This window comes from Telopea speciosissima, unplaced genomic scaffold (assembly GCF_018873765.1).
Source record: "Telopea speciosissima isolate NSW1024214 ecotype Mountain lineage unplaced genomic scaffold, Tspe_v1 Tspe_v1.0016, whole genome shotgun sequence".
NCBI lineage: Eukaryota > Viridiplantae > Streptophyta > Magnoliopsida > Proteales > Proteaceae > Telopea > Telopea speciosissima.
The window spans coordinates 290883-308833 of record NW_025317352.1 but is presented as its reverse complement, the minus strand read 5'-3'; the positions used below and the strand labels follow the sequence as shown (position 1 = coordinate 308833).

General features: G+C 43.1%; 1 protein-coding gene across 1 annotated transcript; it reads left to right on the top strand.

Moving 5' to 3' along the window:
* The first annotated feature begins 1185 nt into the window (after positions 1–1185).
* LOC122647267 lies at positions 1186–2582 on the top strand. The gene is made up of 4 exons (XM_043840699.1): positions 1186–1634; positions 1817–1952; positions 2022–2393; positions 2544–2582. Exons 1-4 carry the CDS (start codon positions 1186–1188, stop codon positions 2580–2582), a joined length of 996 nt encoding a protein of 331 aa, XP_043696634.1.
* The last annotated feature ends 15369 nt before the right edge of the window (positions 2583–17951 follow it).

Sequence of the window (17951 nt, the reverse complement as noted above, 5' to 3'; positions counted from 1 at the left end):
TAATTTATTATTTACATTAAGTTATTCAATTGAATGTAATAAATAGTTGTTCATGTCTCTGTTCAAGATTATGATTAGTTGTTCATGTCTCTGTTCAAAATTATGATTATCGTGTAACTCTCTAGGAATCAATACAGAAGGTAATCCATCGTGCTATTTTTGTAGACATGGTCAAATTACTTAATGAGTTGTTATTTGTGAAGACTCTTCGACCGTGCCCCTGCTTTCGCAACTTGAACCTGTGACCAATTGGTCACAATGGAGCAACCTTACTGTTGCACCAAGGCCCGCCCTCTAGCATTTCAAGATTTATGAACACTCAAAAATACATTTGCACTCAAGTGAAAGTGATGGCTTCCTTTTGATTAATATGGCTAGGAATCTAGATTTAGAACGATGCAAGGGCTGCCGTGGTTCATTCTAATAGTAGTGGTTGGTTGCAGCTAACAAGAGATTAAGTTGTTTGTCTTGATATGTACATTCAGCATTTGGTGTCTTTGTGGAGAATAAGATTGCAATTTATGAGCGGGAGTTGTTTAATTTTTGGACCATGCTTCACCATATCAAATCGCCCAACCATCGTATCCTCCACTTCTATGGAAACTCAGCTAGAACTCCTAAACTGTTAATTGATAAACAATTTAAAAGGGCAAAGAAGGGCAATGCTCATTAATAGTCTTCCCTCCATTCTTGCAACTAAAACCATAAATTCCACCTCAATTTGTACTCCCAAATAGTCCTACTTAACATGATGCTTGTAAGCTTTCTCTCTATTGTCCTTACAAAGTAAATATGGATAGCTAGCAGATGACTTAATCAGAGTATATGGACATTTTAGAAGGCCTTGTTGAATAAACTGCCAGGATGCACAAATATTGACCAATTGCTATTTCCCTTCCCCACAACTCTTTCATGTCCCTCTCTGTCTCTCTCATACACACACACATACATATTTTTGTCCACACGTGCATTTGCACGTGCATGTTTACTAGTATATATATATATATATATATATATATATATATATATATATCTGTATTCGGTCCACCTTCTATATTCAACCATTTTATATATATTGTGTAATGGTCGTGATCTTCCTTTCCTGATTCAATCTGGTGTATATATTGGTAGGTGTAGCTGGTGAGAGACTCCTTCAAAAGTAGTAGTAGTAGTAGTAGTAGTAGTATGGAGATACAGTTGTGTCTCCCACTTGGGGAGTGGGGATCATCATCATCATCAAAATCAACCTTCAATCTTGAAAAGGCTGTTTGCAACCATGGATTTTTTATGATGGCTCCAAATCAGTGGATACCATCTGCCAAGACGCTACAACGGCCCTTGCGCTTAGCTGACTCCACCACCTCAGTCCTCGTCAGCATTTCACATCCCAAGAAACACCCTTCTGATCTCCTCCATATCCATGTTCTTGGGACTAACTTCCTCTCCCCACAAGACCAACAAGTTTTATTGGCACAGGTAGCTCGAATGTTAAGGATATCAGAGAAGGATGAAAACAAGATTCTAAAATTCCATGAGATCCATTCAAGAGCGAAGAAGAAAGGATTTGGCCGTCTTTTTCGCTCCCCATCCCTTTTTGAAGATATGGTGAAGTCAATTCTCCTTTGCAATTGCAAGTGAGTCTTTCTGTCTCTTACTTTTTTTCCTTTTTTTTTTATAATAAAAATTTAACTTTTCTTCTGTTTCTTCTTATAGATAGATAGATAGAGAGAATAAAATTAAACACATGCAAATGGAACAAATTAAGAAATACAAATAATTAACCATACTTTTACTTTAATTTTCCATCGATGTGTAGCTGGAAGAGGAGTTTGGATATGGCTAAAGCACTGTGTGATCTTCAATTGCAACTAAGCGGAGGTTCAGTTGATGAAGAATCCATCTGCAGCTCCAAAAAGATGAGAACTGGAAGGAGGGGATTGAAAAGAAAAAATGTAAGCAATGAAGAAGAAAAAGAGGAAGCCATTCATAATAATATTAATATTAATGATGATAAAAAACAGAGGATGATGGTTTCCTACGATCCTTCTCCTCCTAGCTTCTTTGAAGAGAGAATAAGAGCATACGGAAACTTCCCTACCTCAAAAGATTTAGCTAACCTTGATGTTGAACTTCTTGAAAAGCATTGCAACCTTGGGTATAGAGCTAGCTACATTTTACAACTTGCCAAACAAATTGAGACTGGTGGAATCAAGCTGCTGGAAAAGCAAGATGAAGAAGATGAAGATAAAGACTATTATGATAATTTGTACAAGAAGTTGAAACGTTTAAATGGTTTCGGGTCCTTTGTATGTGACAATATGCTGATGTGCTTAGGATTGTATGAAAGGATACCAACTGATACCGAAACTCTAAGGCATTTGGGAAAGGTAAAGGTACGTCTACGTCTACTTCTACTTTTACTTCGTATGTATAATTTTTGTTTTTTTTTTATTTTTAATTAATTAATTCCTCCATTATTCTGCAATAAATTGAATTTTCCAAGCTAGTATAAATGTGATTACTTCTTTACACTCTTGATCAAGTTTATCAATGCAGTTCCGTGGAAGCAAAGATTGCACTGAAAAGAATGCAAAAGAGTACACTAACAAAATATATGGGAAGTATGCACCATTCCAATGTTTGGCATATTGGTACAGTCTTTACATATAATTTGTTTTTTACCCTTTGTACTTAATAATAACTCCAATTATATATCATCCTCATCTTCACTTAAACGTGCACGATTCATTACTTCGTCTTGTTTTTTTTTTTTTTTTTTAAATTTTTTTTTAAATTTTTTGACAGGTTTGAGTTATTGGAGTTCTATGAAAAGAAATTTGGGAAGCTAAGCAAGTTGCCTTATTCTAGTTATCATCTTGTAACTGGTTCCATTGACATCTCGGCCAGAAATTCTTGAAGAGGACATAGATGTAAACAATTAGTAAAGTTGTTTTTTTTTTTATAAATTTTTTTAAACCATAGTTTGAGAACTTTTTTTTAAGTGTCCAACTTTTGGAAAACCTGATCAAGAGTTGTGTAGACTTGGACTTGGTATAAAATTATGAGATGGGGTCATAAATCATTCGAGTTAACTAAGACTCGATATTTTTACGCAAGTCATGACAAACTTGACGAGTTTAGTCCTTTTATTAAAAAACCTTAAAATCGATGCACTTAGAAACTAAATTGAGTAAAATAATAAATTTATATTCTAAAACAGTAAGAAACCCGCAATTCCCTGACTCCTTTCCCGTGTTAATGGTATAAATTGAAAATGCATTCATATGTGATTCCTTGTTTTTTTCTGGTTTTCCTATATATATATTTTTTAACTAATTGTTATGACATATGAAGATTCAAAATCGGTCCATGGTACAAATAGGAACCATAATCCAAAATGATAAAGCATAGAATCACGTCACCAATTAGAAGCTGCCATGTGGCCGGCCTGATGTCAGTCCAAGAACCGAACTGTGCTGAGCAGGAAATCGGGCCGACTCTGTCCTCGATAAGCTGAGGTTGAGCTCTGAACCGAGTTCACACAAGTCAGTTCGACTAGGCCGAACTTTGAGCCGAGGTCACATAGGTCAGCCATAAACTTCTGTCCAAGCATACCCAGGACAGCAAGGCCGAGGTGACTATCGAGATCGACCTCCCATGGCCGACCTCCTTGGCCGAGTATACCCAGGACGGTCAAGGCTGAGGTGACTGTCGAGATCGACCTCCCATGGCTGACCTCCATGGCCGAGCTCCTAAGCCGAGCCCTCCATCGAGGTCATCACAACGGCCTGCCAGGAATCGCGGAGTCACGTCAGCATCGCTTGAGTATCTTAGAATAAGGATCGAGCCACGATCCCAGCGCGATACAGAATCACACTTTCCATGGACTCTTACCTTAATAAGAGTCCGACCCCGAAAATGACTCTCCACTTCGCTTTACACGAGAGAGCCTTCCAAAAGAAGAACTCCTACCATACTAGGACTCTCCCAAACATCTCACCTCATCCACGCTCTATAAATACCCAGGTATGGAGCATAATTCGATATCTCACTTTTACTAAGCTGTTACGCTGTTGCACTGGAGACCTGACTTGGGCGTCGAAGATTCTTAGGCCGGAGCCACATCGGCTCTCTTGCGCTCATTCGTCTTTTTGTAGGCTCATTTGTGGGCTGAAGCGGACGGTTGCTTGCCGAGGTCCTTCCCAAGATCAACCGAGTTATGTGGGGAGGCGGGGCCACTGACAGAGGATTGCCGCCCGTCAAGTTGACAGAGATCATCTTGGACCGCTTGGGGTCCCTCGGCGGACTCGGCTCTCCCCTCCGGTCCTTCCCCTTCCTAGAAGGGCTCAAGGGGGCCTTACCCTTGTCTGCCTCAAGGCCGACCACAGTGTCGGCTAAGCTAGGCAGCGTCGCCTTGCCCTTCGGCGGTTGGAAGACTCACCCCGAGATTTTTTTCTCGACGTTCTTCCTCCTCCTGTTCGCAATGGTCTCGGCCCTAAGCCGAGCTGAATCCATCGGAGGAATGTGGCTGACTACTGCAAGAGACAGAACGTTAGAAACATGCCCAAAAAGTAAAAAGACCAAGTAAATGGGTCAGCTCGGGGGACAGAAACTGGCTCAGCTCGGATATCCTACTCGGAGTCAGGTTCCACCTCTGGAGAAACCCTTCTTCCTGAAGCTGGAGGACATCGAAAGCCGGGTGCTGACGAATCCGATCGAGCGATGTCAGCACGTTCTCATTCAGAGGCAGAGTCCTATTAACGTAGTTCAAATGGATGTCCTTCCACTCGGTTCGGAAAGGACAGTTTGGGATGGAAGCGAAGAAAAACCGAGGCTTCCAGTGTTTGTTAAAGCTCGGCGTCCTGACCAGAAACTTGTGGCCACTCAAGGCCCACTCTTCCCAGTTTGGCGGGTGAAATAGTACCACCCCTTCTCCGACGACCTCTTCAGAAAGTAGAGCCAAGAGAAGAGGGCCAAGCTAGCAGCTCGGCCCATTTCGCAGAAGAGGACGTGGAAGCCGTACAAAACCAACCATGAGTTCGGCACCAGCTGACCTGGAGACAGGTGGAAGTGGTCCAATATCTGATCCACCAGGCCGAGCACGGGAAGCCTAAAGGCGTATTTGAACGGGATCTCGTACAAGGCCACCTCGCCGGGCCGGATGAAGCAGGCCATCTCCCCAGGACGAGGAGCCCGGAGTTTGATGTCCTCGGAGATGGTATAGGTGGCCCTGAGGCGGTGGAGGTCGGCGTCAGTAATTGTACTCGAGATGGTGTCAACACTCCCCTCTTCAGGCTCAGGAGCGTCAGCAGACGAGCTGACTGAACCAACCCCACCTCGGGAAGAACCACCCTCGTCTGACTCCTCATCATCTATCTAAGATGATCCCGAGCCCTCAGCTCGTTCTTCAGGGATCGGTTGGGCCTCAAGGCCAGACTCCATGGGTAGGGGAAGCTCGGTGACGTCGGCTTGACTTGGCTCTGCTATGGCGGGCTCGTTCGAGGTCGAGCCCAACAGGTCCATTATGGGAGAACGAGCGGGGAGCTCTCGGCTCGGACTCGCGCCCTCTGCCTCCCCGCCGAATACCTCGCCCACGTGACTACTACCAACTGACATACTGGGAGGAGAAGACTTACTGGTTGGAGAAGAGCTGGAGACGAGCTGAGCAAGAACTAGAAAGCGCCGAGCATTGGAGAGCGGAGAAATCCGAGCTAGCCGAGCAGTCAATCACGTGAAGCAGTGAAGAATGAACAGGGAGGAGTCACCTATTTATAACTCTTAAGCTAAACCGATCCAACGACCGAGGAGAGTCCAGTGAGAATCAACGGTCTAGATCAAGGGACGATTCGAATTCCCGAGCCTGCCATAATGACTCCTATTGATGTGGCACTGACGCCCCAACTGTCAAACCGTACAATATCAAATCACCGACAAAGAGAGCTCGGTTCGGCCATAGTGAGGTTTCAGACGAACAGACCAATAAACTTCACTCATCAGTGCCGAGCTGACCTGATGAGTGGGGGGCCTATGATAAAGCACATAATCACCTCACCAATTAGAAGCTGCCATGTGGCCGGCCTGATGTCAGTCTAAGAACCGAACTGTGCTGAGCAGGAAATCGGGCCAACCCTGTCCCTGATAAGTTGAGGCCGAGCTCTGAATCGAGTTCATACAAGTCAGTCCGGCTAGGCCGAACTCTGAGCCGAGCTCACACAGGTCAGCCATAAACTTCTATCCAAGCATACCCAGGACAGCAAGGTCGAGGTGACTACCGAGATCGACCTCCCATGGCCGACCTCCTTGGCCAAGTATAGCCAGGACGATCAAGGACGAGGTGACTGTCGAGATCGACCTCCCATGGCCGACCTCCTAGGCCGAGCCCTCCATCGAGGTCATCACAACGGCTTGCCAGAAATCGTGGAGCCACGTCAGCATCGCCCGAGTATCCCAGAATAAGGATCGAGCCACGATCCCAGCACGATACGGAATCACACTTTACATGGTCTCTTACCTTAATAAGAGTCCGACCCCGAAAATGACTCTCCACTTCGCTCTACGCGAGAGAGCCTTCCAAAAGAAGAACTCCTACCATACTAGGACTCTCCCAACCGCCTCACCTCATCCACGCTCTATAAATACCTAGGTATTGAGCACAATTCAACATCTCACTTTTACTAAGCTGTTACGCTGTTGCACTGGAGACCTGACTTGGGCATCGGAGATTCCCAGGCCGGAGCCACACCGGCTCTCTTGCGCTCATTCGTCTTTTTGCAGGCTCATCTGTGGGTGAACTGGTCGATGGAGGTTTTCACATGCAACACAAAACAAGTCAATGCTGACTCATGGCCTATCCTCTCCCAATGCTTAGCTTGCACACAAAATACATGCCAATTTCATAAATGGAAATAATTCAAAATATCAAGGAAAGAGAGAAGATATGTCTCCTATGTCTCCCCCTAATTATCGGCCCCTAAATCAAGGATTTTATTCTTATCTTTTCCCTAAGATAGATCCATCGGTTATGGCAAGGATAGATTTAAATAGTGTAAGAATGAATGAAGAAAGGTAAGTCAATACAATATACTCTCTCAAGAAGAGAACCCTTGGATGTAGGTGATAAACCACCGAACCAAGTAAAACTTTGTGTCTTCCTTCTCTTGTCTCTCAACCTTTCTTTATGTCTTCTCTCAATCTTAACATGGCATTAGAAGCTCAGGTCGACAAGGGACCTTTTCCCACCCTCACCACCCTTAACCATCTCTTGACCATCAAACTCTCAGACTCCAACTAGATGCTTTGGAAATCCCAAGTTGAACCGTTGCTCACCAGTCTCGATCTCTTTTCCTTGGACAAAGGCTCAACTCCATGTCCTACGCAGATGACTCCCGCCACAGACACTGTGCCTGCTGCTCTCAATCCTGAATACACTACATGGACACCATGCTGGTTTGGTGGCTCATTGCAACTCTGACCGAGCCTGTTCACTCTCAAGTTGTAGGATGCAAAACCTCAAATGAAGTTTGGACTACATTGGTAGCACTTCATTCCACTGCATCCATCGCTCAAATTATGCAACTGCAGTACCAGCTTCACACACCCGTGGTGGTCGTTCCAATTATCAAACTGCCAATCGTGGCAGACATGGAGGCCAAGGACAATATCAAGGTGGTCGTTATCCACCCAATCGTAACCACCAATCAAGTCATTTTGGGGGCCAAACATTTGGATCTCAATCCCAATCTAAGGATCGTGGTGTAAATCCACCAACTGTTGAATGCCAGATTTGCAACAAAGGGCATCGAACCCTAGAGTGCTACAATCATTACAACCATGCTTATTCCCAGTCATATAATACTCCGCCAAGTGCAAATTATGCAGATTATAATTCTGGACAGCAGACTGACAATGTGTGGTACCCGGATCCTAGCGCATCTTGTGTGTATGTGAAGGATCGGCGAACAGGGAAATGTCTGCTGCAGGGCTAAACTAGAGATGGCCTTTACCAAATAATTTTGAATAACAAAGCCAAGAATAAAGGACCGTCCGCACATCTTGGAGAACGGGCTTGAATAAACCAATGGCACCATAGAATGGGTCATCCAGCTCTTAGAATTGTTCATTTTGTTTTAAATAAATTTCAACTCCCTTTTAATTTTGCAAAGGACTATGTGATTTGTGATGCTTGTCAACAAGGAAAAAGTAATAAGCTACCTTTTTCCCCATCCCTTACAATTTCTACGATACCTCTTGAATTAATTTACTCGGATTTGTGGGGACCTTCACCAATTACTATTGGTATTATATTAGTTTTGTTGATGATTTCAGTAAATATATTTGGTTATATCCACTTACTTTGAAATTTGAAGAGCTAACTGTTTTTCAGAAATTCAAGAATCAGGTGGAGAACATGTTTGACTGAAAAATTAAAAGATTCCATAGTGATTGGGGTGGCGAATTCCGGTCAATCTCCAAGTACCTAACTGAAATGGGAATAGAGCATCGGTTTTCATGCCCTCACACCCATGAACAAAATGGGGCCGTTGAAAGAAGGCATAGACATATTGTTGAGATGGGTCTATCTGTCAAACCTTCCCTTGAATGGCTGGAATTTTTGATTGAAGGACAGGAACCCCTGATATGGCATCCAAGCACACTGTGGAGTATCATTCCAGCTGTCAAACCCTGCACCTGACTGGTTGGACTTTTGATTGAAGGGTAGGAACCCTAACTAGGCAACCAGGACCACTGTGGAGTATCACTCCAGTTAATGGGATCAATGAGAAAATCCTGTGCAGGTTCCCCTATATACCTGTCAGAAGATGGATAGCAGACCCCTGCACTTGCACAGCTCATAGCATGATGTATGGCCTGGATCCCGGGTAATCTCTCTCTTCCCCATAATAGTGGGACCCACCTTTGAAAAAGCGTGTAAAAACCTCTAAATGGCAAGTGGGGACAATGCCCTGACCAAGGGTCAAACCCCTGTGCAAGCCCCACTGAGATTCAGGTTGCTGAAATCTCTAGGGATGGCACTGGGCGATGCAGACAAGGCCCAAAGACATCGCCTAGTGAGTGAAACAACATATTTTAATGAATTTTAATTGTGGGGACCACCCAACATGGACATGGGCACCCTCCATAGATAGAGGGGAGTCTGAGGGACCACCTCATACCCCTAGTTTAGTGTGGACCCCACCATAGAGCCCAGAATGGCTGTGAATAGGGTTAAAAATGCATTTTGAAAAAGGGACTTAATGGCCAAACAGGCCCTAGTCATGGGCTGGCCTATAAATAGGGGAGCCTTAGGCTCATTTTAAGCCCTTGCTACTGCTCATTTTGTGGAGAGAAAAGGAAGGGAAAGAGAAGAGAAAGAAGAGGGGAAGAAGAAGAAAGAGAGGAAGGAAGGAGGGGGAAGCTGCTCACAAACACTTGGGCCTAGATTTCCGTGGCTCCCAGCCCTGCTCAGGTATATATTTACATATCTACACCTGCTGCCCCTCTGAATCCCTATGTCTTGGATGTGTTTCAGCTCTCTGGCAGCCTAGAATAGCTGGGGGAAGCTAGGGATGGCTCCAGATCTGCCATGCAAGCATAGAGCATGGGAGATCCGTGATTTTTGTTAAATTTCATAAGATTGTTATACTGTTCTTGAAGCCGAAATCTGGCTGTGCACAGCTGCATTGCCAGATGCTCTGTTGCCTTATTGTTTGGAACACTAGATGTAAGCTATGGTTGCATGGACAAAAACCCTAGGTGATAGCAACCTTGAATCACTATTTTGCACTTGTTTCCAACCTAATATATGGCTAAAACTGAGGTTCAAGTCTGGAGAAAACCCTGTGATACTATTCACTGGGCTGTCTGGGAAGCCTTTGGCAGCCAACTGGTCGGCCCACTGGAGAATCCATTTGGACCAAAATGGAGATCACCCTAGGGGCTACCTGACCCCCTAACATGCATGGGGGATCAGATTTGAGCATTGCCTATGAAGCCCAACCTTGGAATCTCAACCCTTTGTCGATTTGAGGGCTTTGGGCGATGCACCCAACGCCCAGAGCCATCGCCCAGTGAAGGATTTGTTGTAGAAATGCTATTCTGGCCTTGGGGACCTCACCCATTGACAATGTGACAGTGTGGGAAGATGGGAAATGACCTAAATGCCCTTTTCCACATCTGTCCTTAAGAAGGATTGGATTTGGAACCTAAGTGGGCCCCACAGGTGAAGGAAACCCTGCCTGTGCTTGGTCCTACAGTACAGACAAGCTGTGGACAATACTGTGAACTTAATCTGACCTAGGGTCAGGTACAACCACTGAGAATGACCATTTTACCCCTATGCCACTGACTCTGGATGATGCATCGGGACATAGACATAAGGCCTAGTGCAAGTCCCAGAGGATTCCAGGAGAGAACCAACTGAACAATCGGGTCAACCCAGTAAGCTTAGGTTAACCCTAGGACTACCAGAGATAGATTGAAAACTCAATATGACACCTTCTGATTTATATTTAGGATTTGATCCCGCGCTCGAGGTCAACAACCAGACTGCTATTGGAACTGAGTTTGCGATCGAGGTCTTAGAACCAAACTCAGGTGAGTGAAATATTATCATATATGTACATGTAATCTGTGATGCTGTGCCAGCAATTAAATTCAAATATTAATGTTGTGTTTATTAAATTCAGTTCAATTGTTCAAACTGTTATACATTGATTGTCTGTTGATCAACACTGTGAATTTCAGCTGATGAATGTGAATGTTAGACTAGATGCCGTAGTCGGCTTGGAAATGAGGCCTGTGGTAGCCCGTAGTATGGAATACGGTTGACACCACCTGACTCATACGATGCCATATAGACATGGGGTTAGAGTTTCATCACCCGTGCTATGCACCCTTGCCAACAGGGGTTAAGGTGTTGGATGCCTGTGAGGGTGACCATATGTGAATATGAGAAAAGAAAAGAAATGAAATGAAATGGAAGGAAATGTGTTTGCACCGGAATGGTGAATATGGGCTATAAGCCAGAAATGAAAAGAAAAGAGAAAAGAAATGGATTGCCCTACAGGTTAATCATAGAGGGCTGGTCGGGTTGACCTTGGTGAACGAATGCGGGAGCTGACTGGTCCTCTCTGACAACTCAATGGGTGTATCGCGGGAAGAGGTAACCAAGCCTACACCAGGGATACATGTATTGAGGATTGTAGTAGCACTGACCTGACTTAGTTGTATTGTTAGGTGGTTAATAATGAACTAGACTTGCATATCATATAGGATCATGTGGATTATGGTTGCAAGTGCATGCATAATGATATTTTTGCAAACGAGCTCAGTGGGGCTCATACTCTGTTATATATGTTTTTTTTTAGATGATTTTGCAGATCAATGCCGCTGTAGCATGGAGTCTCATTACGAGGACGAGAGCCCTGGTTATTATGATGATCTTGGTATGGATCCCGACGGAGGTCATGCCGATGATGCGTGCATTCTCTGTGGTCATTGATGAAGACCGTTGAAGAGTGCATTTGATGCTTTTTGTCTTGGGGACTCCTTTTTGTTTTATCTAGGAGTTTATCCCCCGTTCTGTTTGAGGTTCAGTTGTAGTTTCTCCTGTTTCTTTTTGGGGTTGAGTCTACTCACCCTGTGTATATATATGTATGTAGTAACTTTAGTATTGAATTTGTCAGCTTTGTTTCTTAAGTTCTGGGTTGTTGGGAAATGTATCAGGACAAACTCACCGATGTATATATTATCATCATTTTCCGTATCGCTACGCTTTCTATTTGTTATTGCAATTGTTGTTTATCTGCAGCACTCTGATCTTGCCTTTGGTAAAGTGAATGAATGTGGTTCTATGAATGTATTAACTGCTTCTAGATCCGTGGGATTTGGCGGATTGCCGTTACGCAATTCGGGTCACCTACCTAATCCTCCTAGGGGGTGGTTTGGGGTGTGACAGAGCTTGGTATCAGAGCGTGAGGCTCTTCTTTATTCATGGAATGCAGATTAGGGTTAATAAGTCACCAAAATTAAAACAAGTAATAATTAAAAGCTACAAGGGAGGTAAATGTAATTAAATAAAAGTGCATAATTTCCATTAAACTAAAGAAGACTGTGGCTAAGCCACTACATAAGTTTTAATCACATGAACTGCAATTCAAAAATTACATAAGCTGATGCAAAAAATAAACACTAAACTAGATACATCCCAAACAAAGAAAAATACATAAGCATAATAAAAAAAAAAAAGAGATAGTCATAACCACGTAGCATGAACAGACAGGAACTACTCAGTAGGAGGTAAGTCGCTCGGAGGACTCTGTGCCTGGCGAGAATCAACCCTGTAGAATCTGTCCCAAAAATCCAGACGCTCTCTACAGATCCTACTCTGCTCTCCAAGGAAGTAAAGCCCTGGTCCATCTTAGTCGCCATATTTGAAAGCTGCGTATCGAGGCTCTAAAAATGTGACATCATCTGCGTCCACTCGGATGGCCTTGGAATCTGAGAACTGGTGGCACCAGTCACCTCATAGGTAGGTAAGTCAGTGTACCGAGTGTCAACACTCTTAAAGTCGCTCTGACCCACATCCTGTGCACCAACAAGCTGCTCCTCTCCGTGCGTGCCCCCGATGTCACCCTGCTCCACTCCGTGCATCTCCTCATCATGCACATCATCACCCTGCTCCTCCGCATCCAACCCCTCATCTCCCTGTTGCATCCCTATCTGCTCCTCACCCTCTGGTGGATCCTCTCCTGGCACCTTTGTCACACCCCGAAACCACCCCCTGGGAGGATTCGACGGTTGACCCGAATACCCGACGTATTTGTTGACCACCAGGATCCAGATGCAGTAAGTACACGTCACAAGCACAACATAATTTCAAGATAACACGTGTCACGTTGATCAGAGTGCAGGAAAAGTAAAGTGCTATAAGTGTTATAAATATTATTTACATTGAAAGTTCCAACAGCTCGATGTTCCCAAGTTCACGACCATCGAGCCAACACATCACTATTCTAAAATACAAACAGTGGAAATTCATCCACCAAAAAGGATAGTATTTAAACAAAAGAAAATAAAAAAGATAATGCCACATCATCAGTTCATGTTCTCCAAGTAATTCTTTCGGCCACAAATGCATTTACCTGCAGGATCATCTAAAAAGAGAAAATTCCACAGGGGTGAGCTCCACTGAGCCCAGCAAGTAAAGGATAGATCCCACACACACAAGCATGCATCCTAAATGCATGGATTCAATTTTAATATTAATCCACCTAACAAACAAATGTCTAAGTCAGGTCGGTGCTACGACAACAACTCAGGAGACGTTCTCGGTTCCTTCCTAACCTCCCCGAGACGTAACCTCAATTGTTGTAGGGAGCCCATAGTGGTCGTTGGTATTATATACCTTCCCATGGGTAGACCTCGATAATCATAGCCGGGACCCCATCCCGGCGTCCTTCACACTCCTCAGTGACAGGGAGCTATGATCAACCAACACCTGAACCCCTGCTGGTAAGGGTTGAAGCACTAAGGAATGACATTCCTAGCCATATGCTCTGAATGGCATAGTACAAGGTGTACAGTGCTCCCGCATCCCATACTATGGCACACCAAACCTCTCGTTTCCAAGCCGACTACGGCATCTAATCTATCATAAGAATTCATATTACATATTATTCCACGTTGCAATATTCACATTCATAAATCATAAACAATGAATTCAAATAATATCATAAATAAGACAGGAATTTAAATATGCAAATGATTCCTAGCAAGTACATCTAAGAATGAAATAAACACTCTTAAAACAAATCAAAGCCTACCCCCACTTACCTTGTTATGATCGAGATAGTTGATGTTGGGTTTTGTTCGGTGTTGGTGGTTAGCGCGACTTGACGAGCGAACTGTAACGTCCTACGAATGTTTAACCACATCCGGTGTTAGAAAGCGTCAAGAACTCGTGTGAAGTCCTAGGGTTACTCTGCAGTAAAGTTGGACAGGGTCAAGGATGTGTTTACATGTGAAACGGCATCTTAGGTTGTTGAGGCAGTTAACCGGGACATCGACCTGAGATGGCAGTGTTCTAAAAATTGAAATAATTATTCTCTGGTTGATGAACCAGTCAACTGGGACACCAACCTGAGATGCACAACAGCCCAAAAATCATAGAATTTCATGGTTTTGGTTGGAATTCCATCTATTTAATCGGGGAATATTGCTCACACGTCTATTGCTATGATGCGGACCCATCTTACGATCCAATTATTGGGGAAAGTAGGGTTCTTAAGGATGGGTACAACCATGGCTGCAATTCCTTGTTTTAAATTTGTAAAACAATCACATATAGCTGAAATAATTTTCTATTGCTTCAATTTCAGTAGTAGATATGTGAACTAGGCAGTAAACAGGCTAACCTAGGGCTAAGGTTTAGATTTAGATCATACATGGAGTAATTGGTTTAATTGCTGAAATTTCTAAACCAATTAAATGTGGAAACCAGTAGAGAAACCATCTCATGGTTGTAAGAACCATGGATTTCGAAAAATCCCAAATTCCCCGGACAAGGGTTGGTTCTCGATGCAAAATGGATCTCGCCGGTGCTCTAAAGCCAGGACCCTAATCCCTCCTAAGAGGGTAAATGGGTCAATAGGAAGCCGCCACCTAGAAAGGGTCTAGGACCCATAAATTTCTCCCACGAATAGGGAGAAACTATTGACTCATTGGATAAGGCTGAGGTCTACCCAGATCATTGGGTAAGTGTCAAGTTACGGACTGGGAAGATGTTAGGCACCCAGTACGCCCGGCCCAGAGCCGGTCATCCTTCTTTTGACCATTTGCTTGCATAAGTCTGCTTGCAAATCCTAAAGCTAGTTATTCTAGATCTAAGTCATCCTAAAACTGGACACCTAAGACTAGGTATCTATGTACAAAGATTCATGACCTAAACCAGATTTCTAAATTATTCTAGGCTAAAGTATAAAAAAGATAATTTGACAAACGATTAAGCTACCCAAACATTACACTAAACATGCAAAGATATACTGAGCACGAGGCGTGGAATACAGAACAATGAGCATGGAATCATGGAGCATGGAGCAAAACAATCTAACCAATCACATCATGAGGATTTTAAAACATTCACGGGCGAGATGACGAGCTAGCCCCACTCCCGTCCTAAAGATTGTGCATCTACGTCCCAAGGGAACCCCAAATCAAACGTACCTCAACTTGGGCCACTGGTGGGCATCCTCTCACTCACACGCTCTAAATCCATGATTGGTCATGGGGCCAATGCTTAGACACCCACGACCCAGACGGTTCCTAAATGGGGTCTCAAGTAATCCGAAATGGGGTGGGGGACCAACATGAGAACTATGCCGAAAAGACTGGAATTTAAAATCCCGATACAAGTCATAGGCTCATTGGTTTTCACGGCATGATGTCAAGATCACATGAAACCCTTCATTCTATCCAAAATGGTTTTTGAAAATCCGTTTGGAATCCCATAACCTCGATCCGAAATTGATTTGAATTTGAGGGAGGTACTTATTTAATCCTAAATTATAAACTAAAATGCACTCATGAGCCCAAAGGAATGGGCCCAAACTCTCCACTCGATCCAAATCAGGTTAATGGGTCAATACCCAAACCAAAGCCAAGGTCAATTAGTTCTAAATCCAAATGGGCCTAAATTGGAAACACAGCCTATACCCGAAATCCCAACTAAACCAAATCCAAGTCTCGTGATTTCAAGTCCAAGCCCATTTCTTAATCAAATGATTTATCAATATTGGGGGCCCAGTCTGAATATAGGCCCAAAATAGATCTCATGGCCCATTATCCAAAAGCCCATGCCCATTCCCAATGGGCCGATTTAGATCTAAAATTAATCACTTTGGGCATCAAAATGAACCCCATGATTCAGCCAAATCCAAGACATGCCAAATTTGAGATTTGAAATTCTGCATTTTTCTAACCGAACTTGAAAAACCAGATTGGCTTAACCAAAGGGCCCATATCATGCATTACCCAACTATCTTCATCACTCAAAGCATATATACTAATCAAAATGATTTTTAAGAGAAAACAAACTAATAAAAACTAGGACCATAGAATAATATACCGAAGCATTCTCTAACCCACGGATCCATGTCTTGTAATGACCCAAAATTAACTCAAAAGAAAATCAAGATAAACATTGGATAAATAGAATTTTGAGCCATTACAATCCTTGAATCCATGGTTTGAAGTGAACCAAACCCATGTTCATATCTTTGGTAATCACCATTTTCAAAACACAAAAAAAAGCAAAGGAACAACAAATCACACATGATGACAACTATATACAAAGAGAGAACGAATTGACTAGAAGGGGTTGGGGATCATGGTTTAGAATAAAAGAATAAGAATAAAACAAACAGAGTAAGTGATAGAAGTATGGGATGAAGCATACCAAACAGAGAGCGATTCATGCATGAGACGGGGCTGGGTCATGATAACAATGGCAGCAGAGAACTCTCAGATAAACAAAGTGAAAGTAAAAAAGGGTTAAGGCAATTCACAGCAGACAAAAGCATCTCACAGGCTCAAGAATGGACAACAAAACTGAAAGAAATAGAACGAAGAAACAGGAAAAGGGGGAATGGATAGTTATTACAAACCAGGGATTAATATGGGGAAGGGATTATTACAAACCAGGAAAAACTAAACAACAGAAAAGAAACAAAGGAGATAATAAAAAATGAAAAAGAAGTAGGGGAAGAAGAGGAAGAAGAACGGCTGCTGCGTTTTCTCCCCTGGCTCAGGAGAAGCTCGGCTCCCTGTCTCAGTCTATCTCTCTTCCTCTCTCTGTTTTCTTATTTTCTCACTCCGTTTTTTGTTGGACAAGTGTGTGTCCATCAAACCCGGTTCGGTCCGGTTCGACCTGGTTCACCTTTGTATTGAACATTTATACATTTTAGTTTGATATTGTCACATGCGATATAAAACTTTTTGAGCATTATGTGTCCCTAAGTTTTACTTAAAATGGTAGTCACGACTAGGGTTTGGGCTGGGCACCCTTATCATATGGTCGTCGCATTGGGTATGCCTAGACATGTGATATCAGGGTGCGAATGCGAGTGTTTACATGTTTGATGTGTGCATTGGCGAAGAATCTACTTTGTCGATTCCCTCATGTATTACTGTCAGATGTAGGAAGGGATAGACATGTGTCACCGACACCCTGTACCTGAGGGAACCCTGTCACTGCAAAGTGTGTTCGCATTCTTTGGTTCATCAATGACTGAGACTCAAGCGAGTCAAAACCGGTGTTCTGGGAATGCGTGAACACTTTGTGAGTGAAGGAGTTATCCAACACGGTCGCCACTGCCCCATTGGGGAACACTAAGATAGAGACTGTCTGTGCATGGTTGGTTCAGAATCTGGATCTAGTACTGTTTTGGAAATGGTTTTGCAAAATTTATTTTACATAAAATGATACATTATTTATAGTTATTTTAAATAAAGTGTTTAATCGAGTTTTACGGGACCCGATCAAATGCACAAACGCTCATATATAGATACGTACTATGGATTGGGGTTTGGCAGTACATGTGTACATGCCCTAGATTCCATAATGATAGTGTTGATTAGTGGGGTGGGGGGGGGTTGTATATGATAATTGTTATCATGTAGGGAGTTATTTAGAATTTGCTAATTTAATTGGCTCTTTGTTTAATTAATGGATATGGTGCTAATTATAATTATCCATTAATAATTAAATAAAGAATCTATCCAGTGAGAGTCTGACTCTCTCTCTCTCTCTCTTTTTGGCAGTTCTGTTTAAACTCAAAGTGCTACACAGGTGAAGAAGCAGAATCTGAAAACGTTTTTTTTTAACAGACACTCTCTCTCCTACATTTTTGGTTTTCTCTCTCTCCCTCTTGTGATCTCTCTTCTTCTTCTTGCTT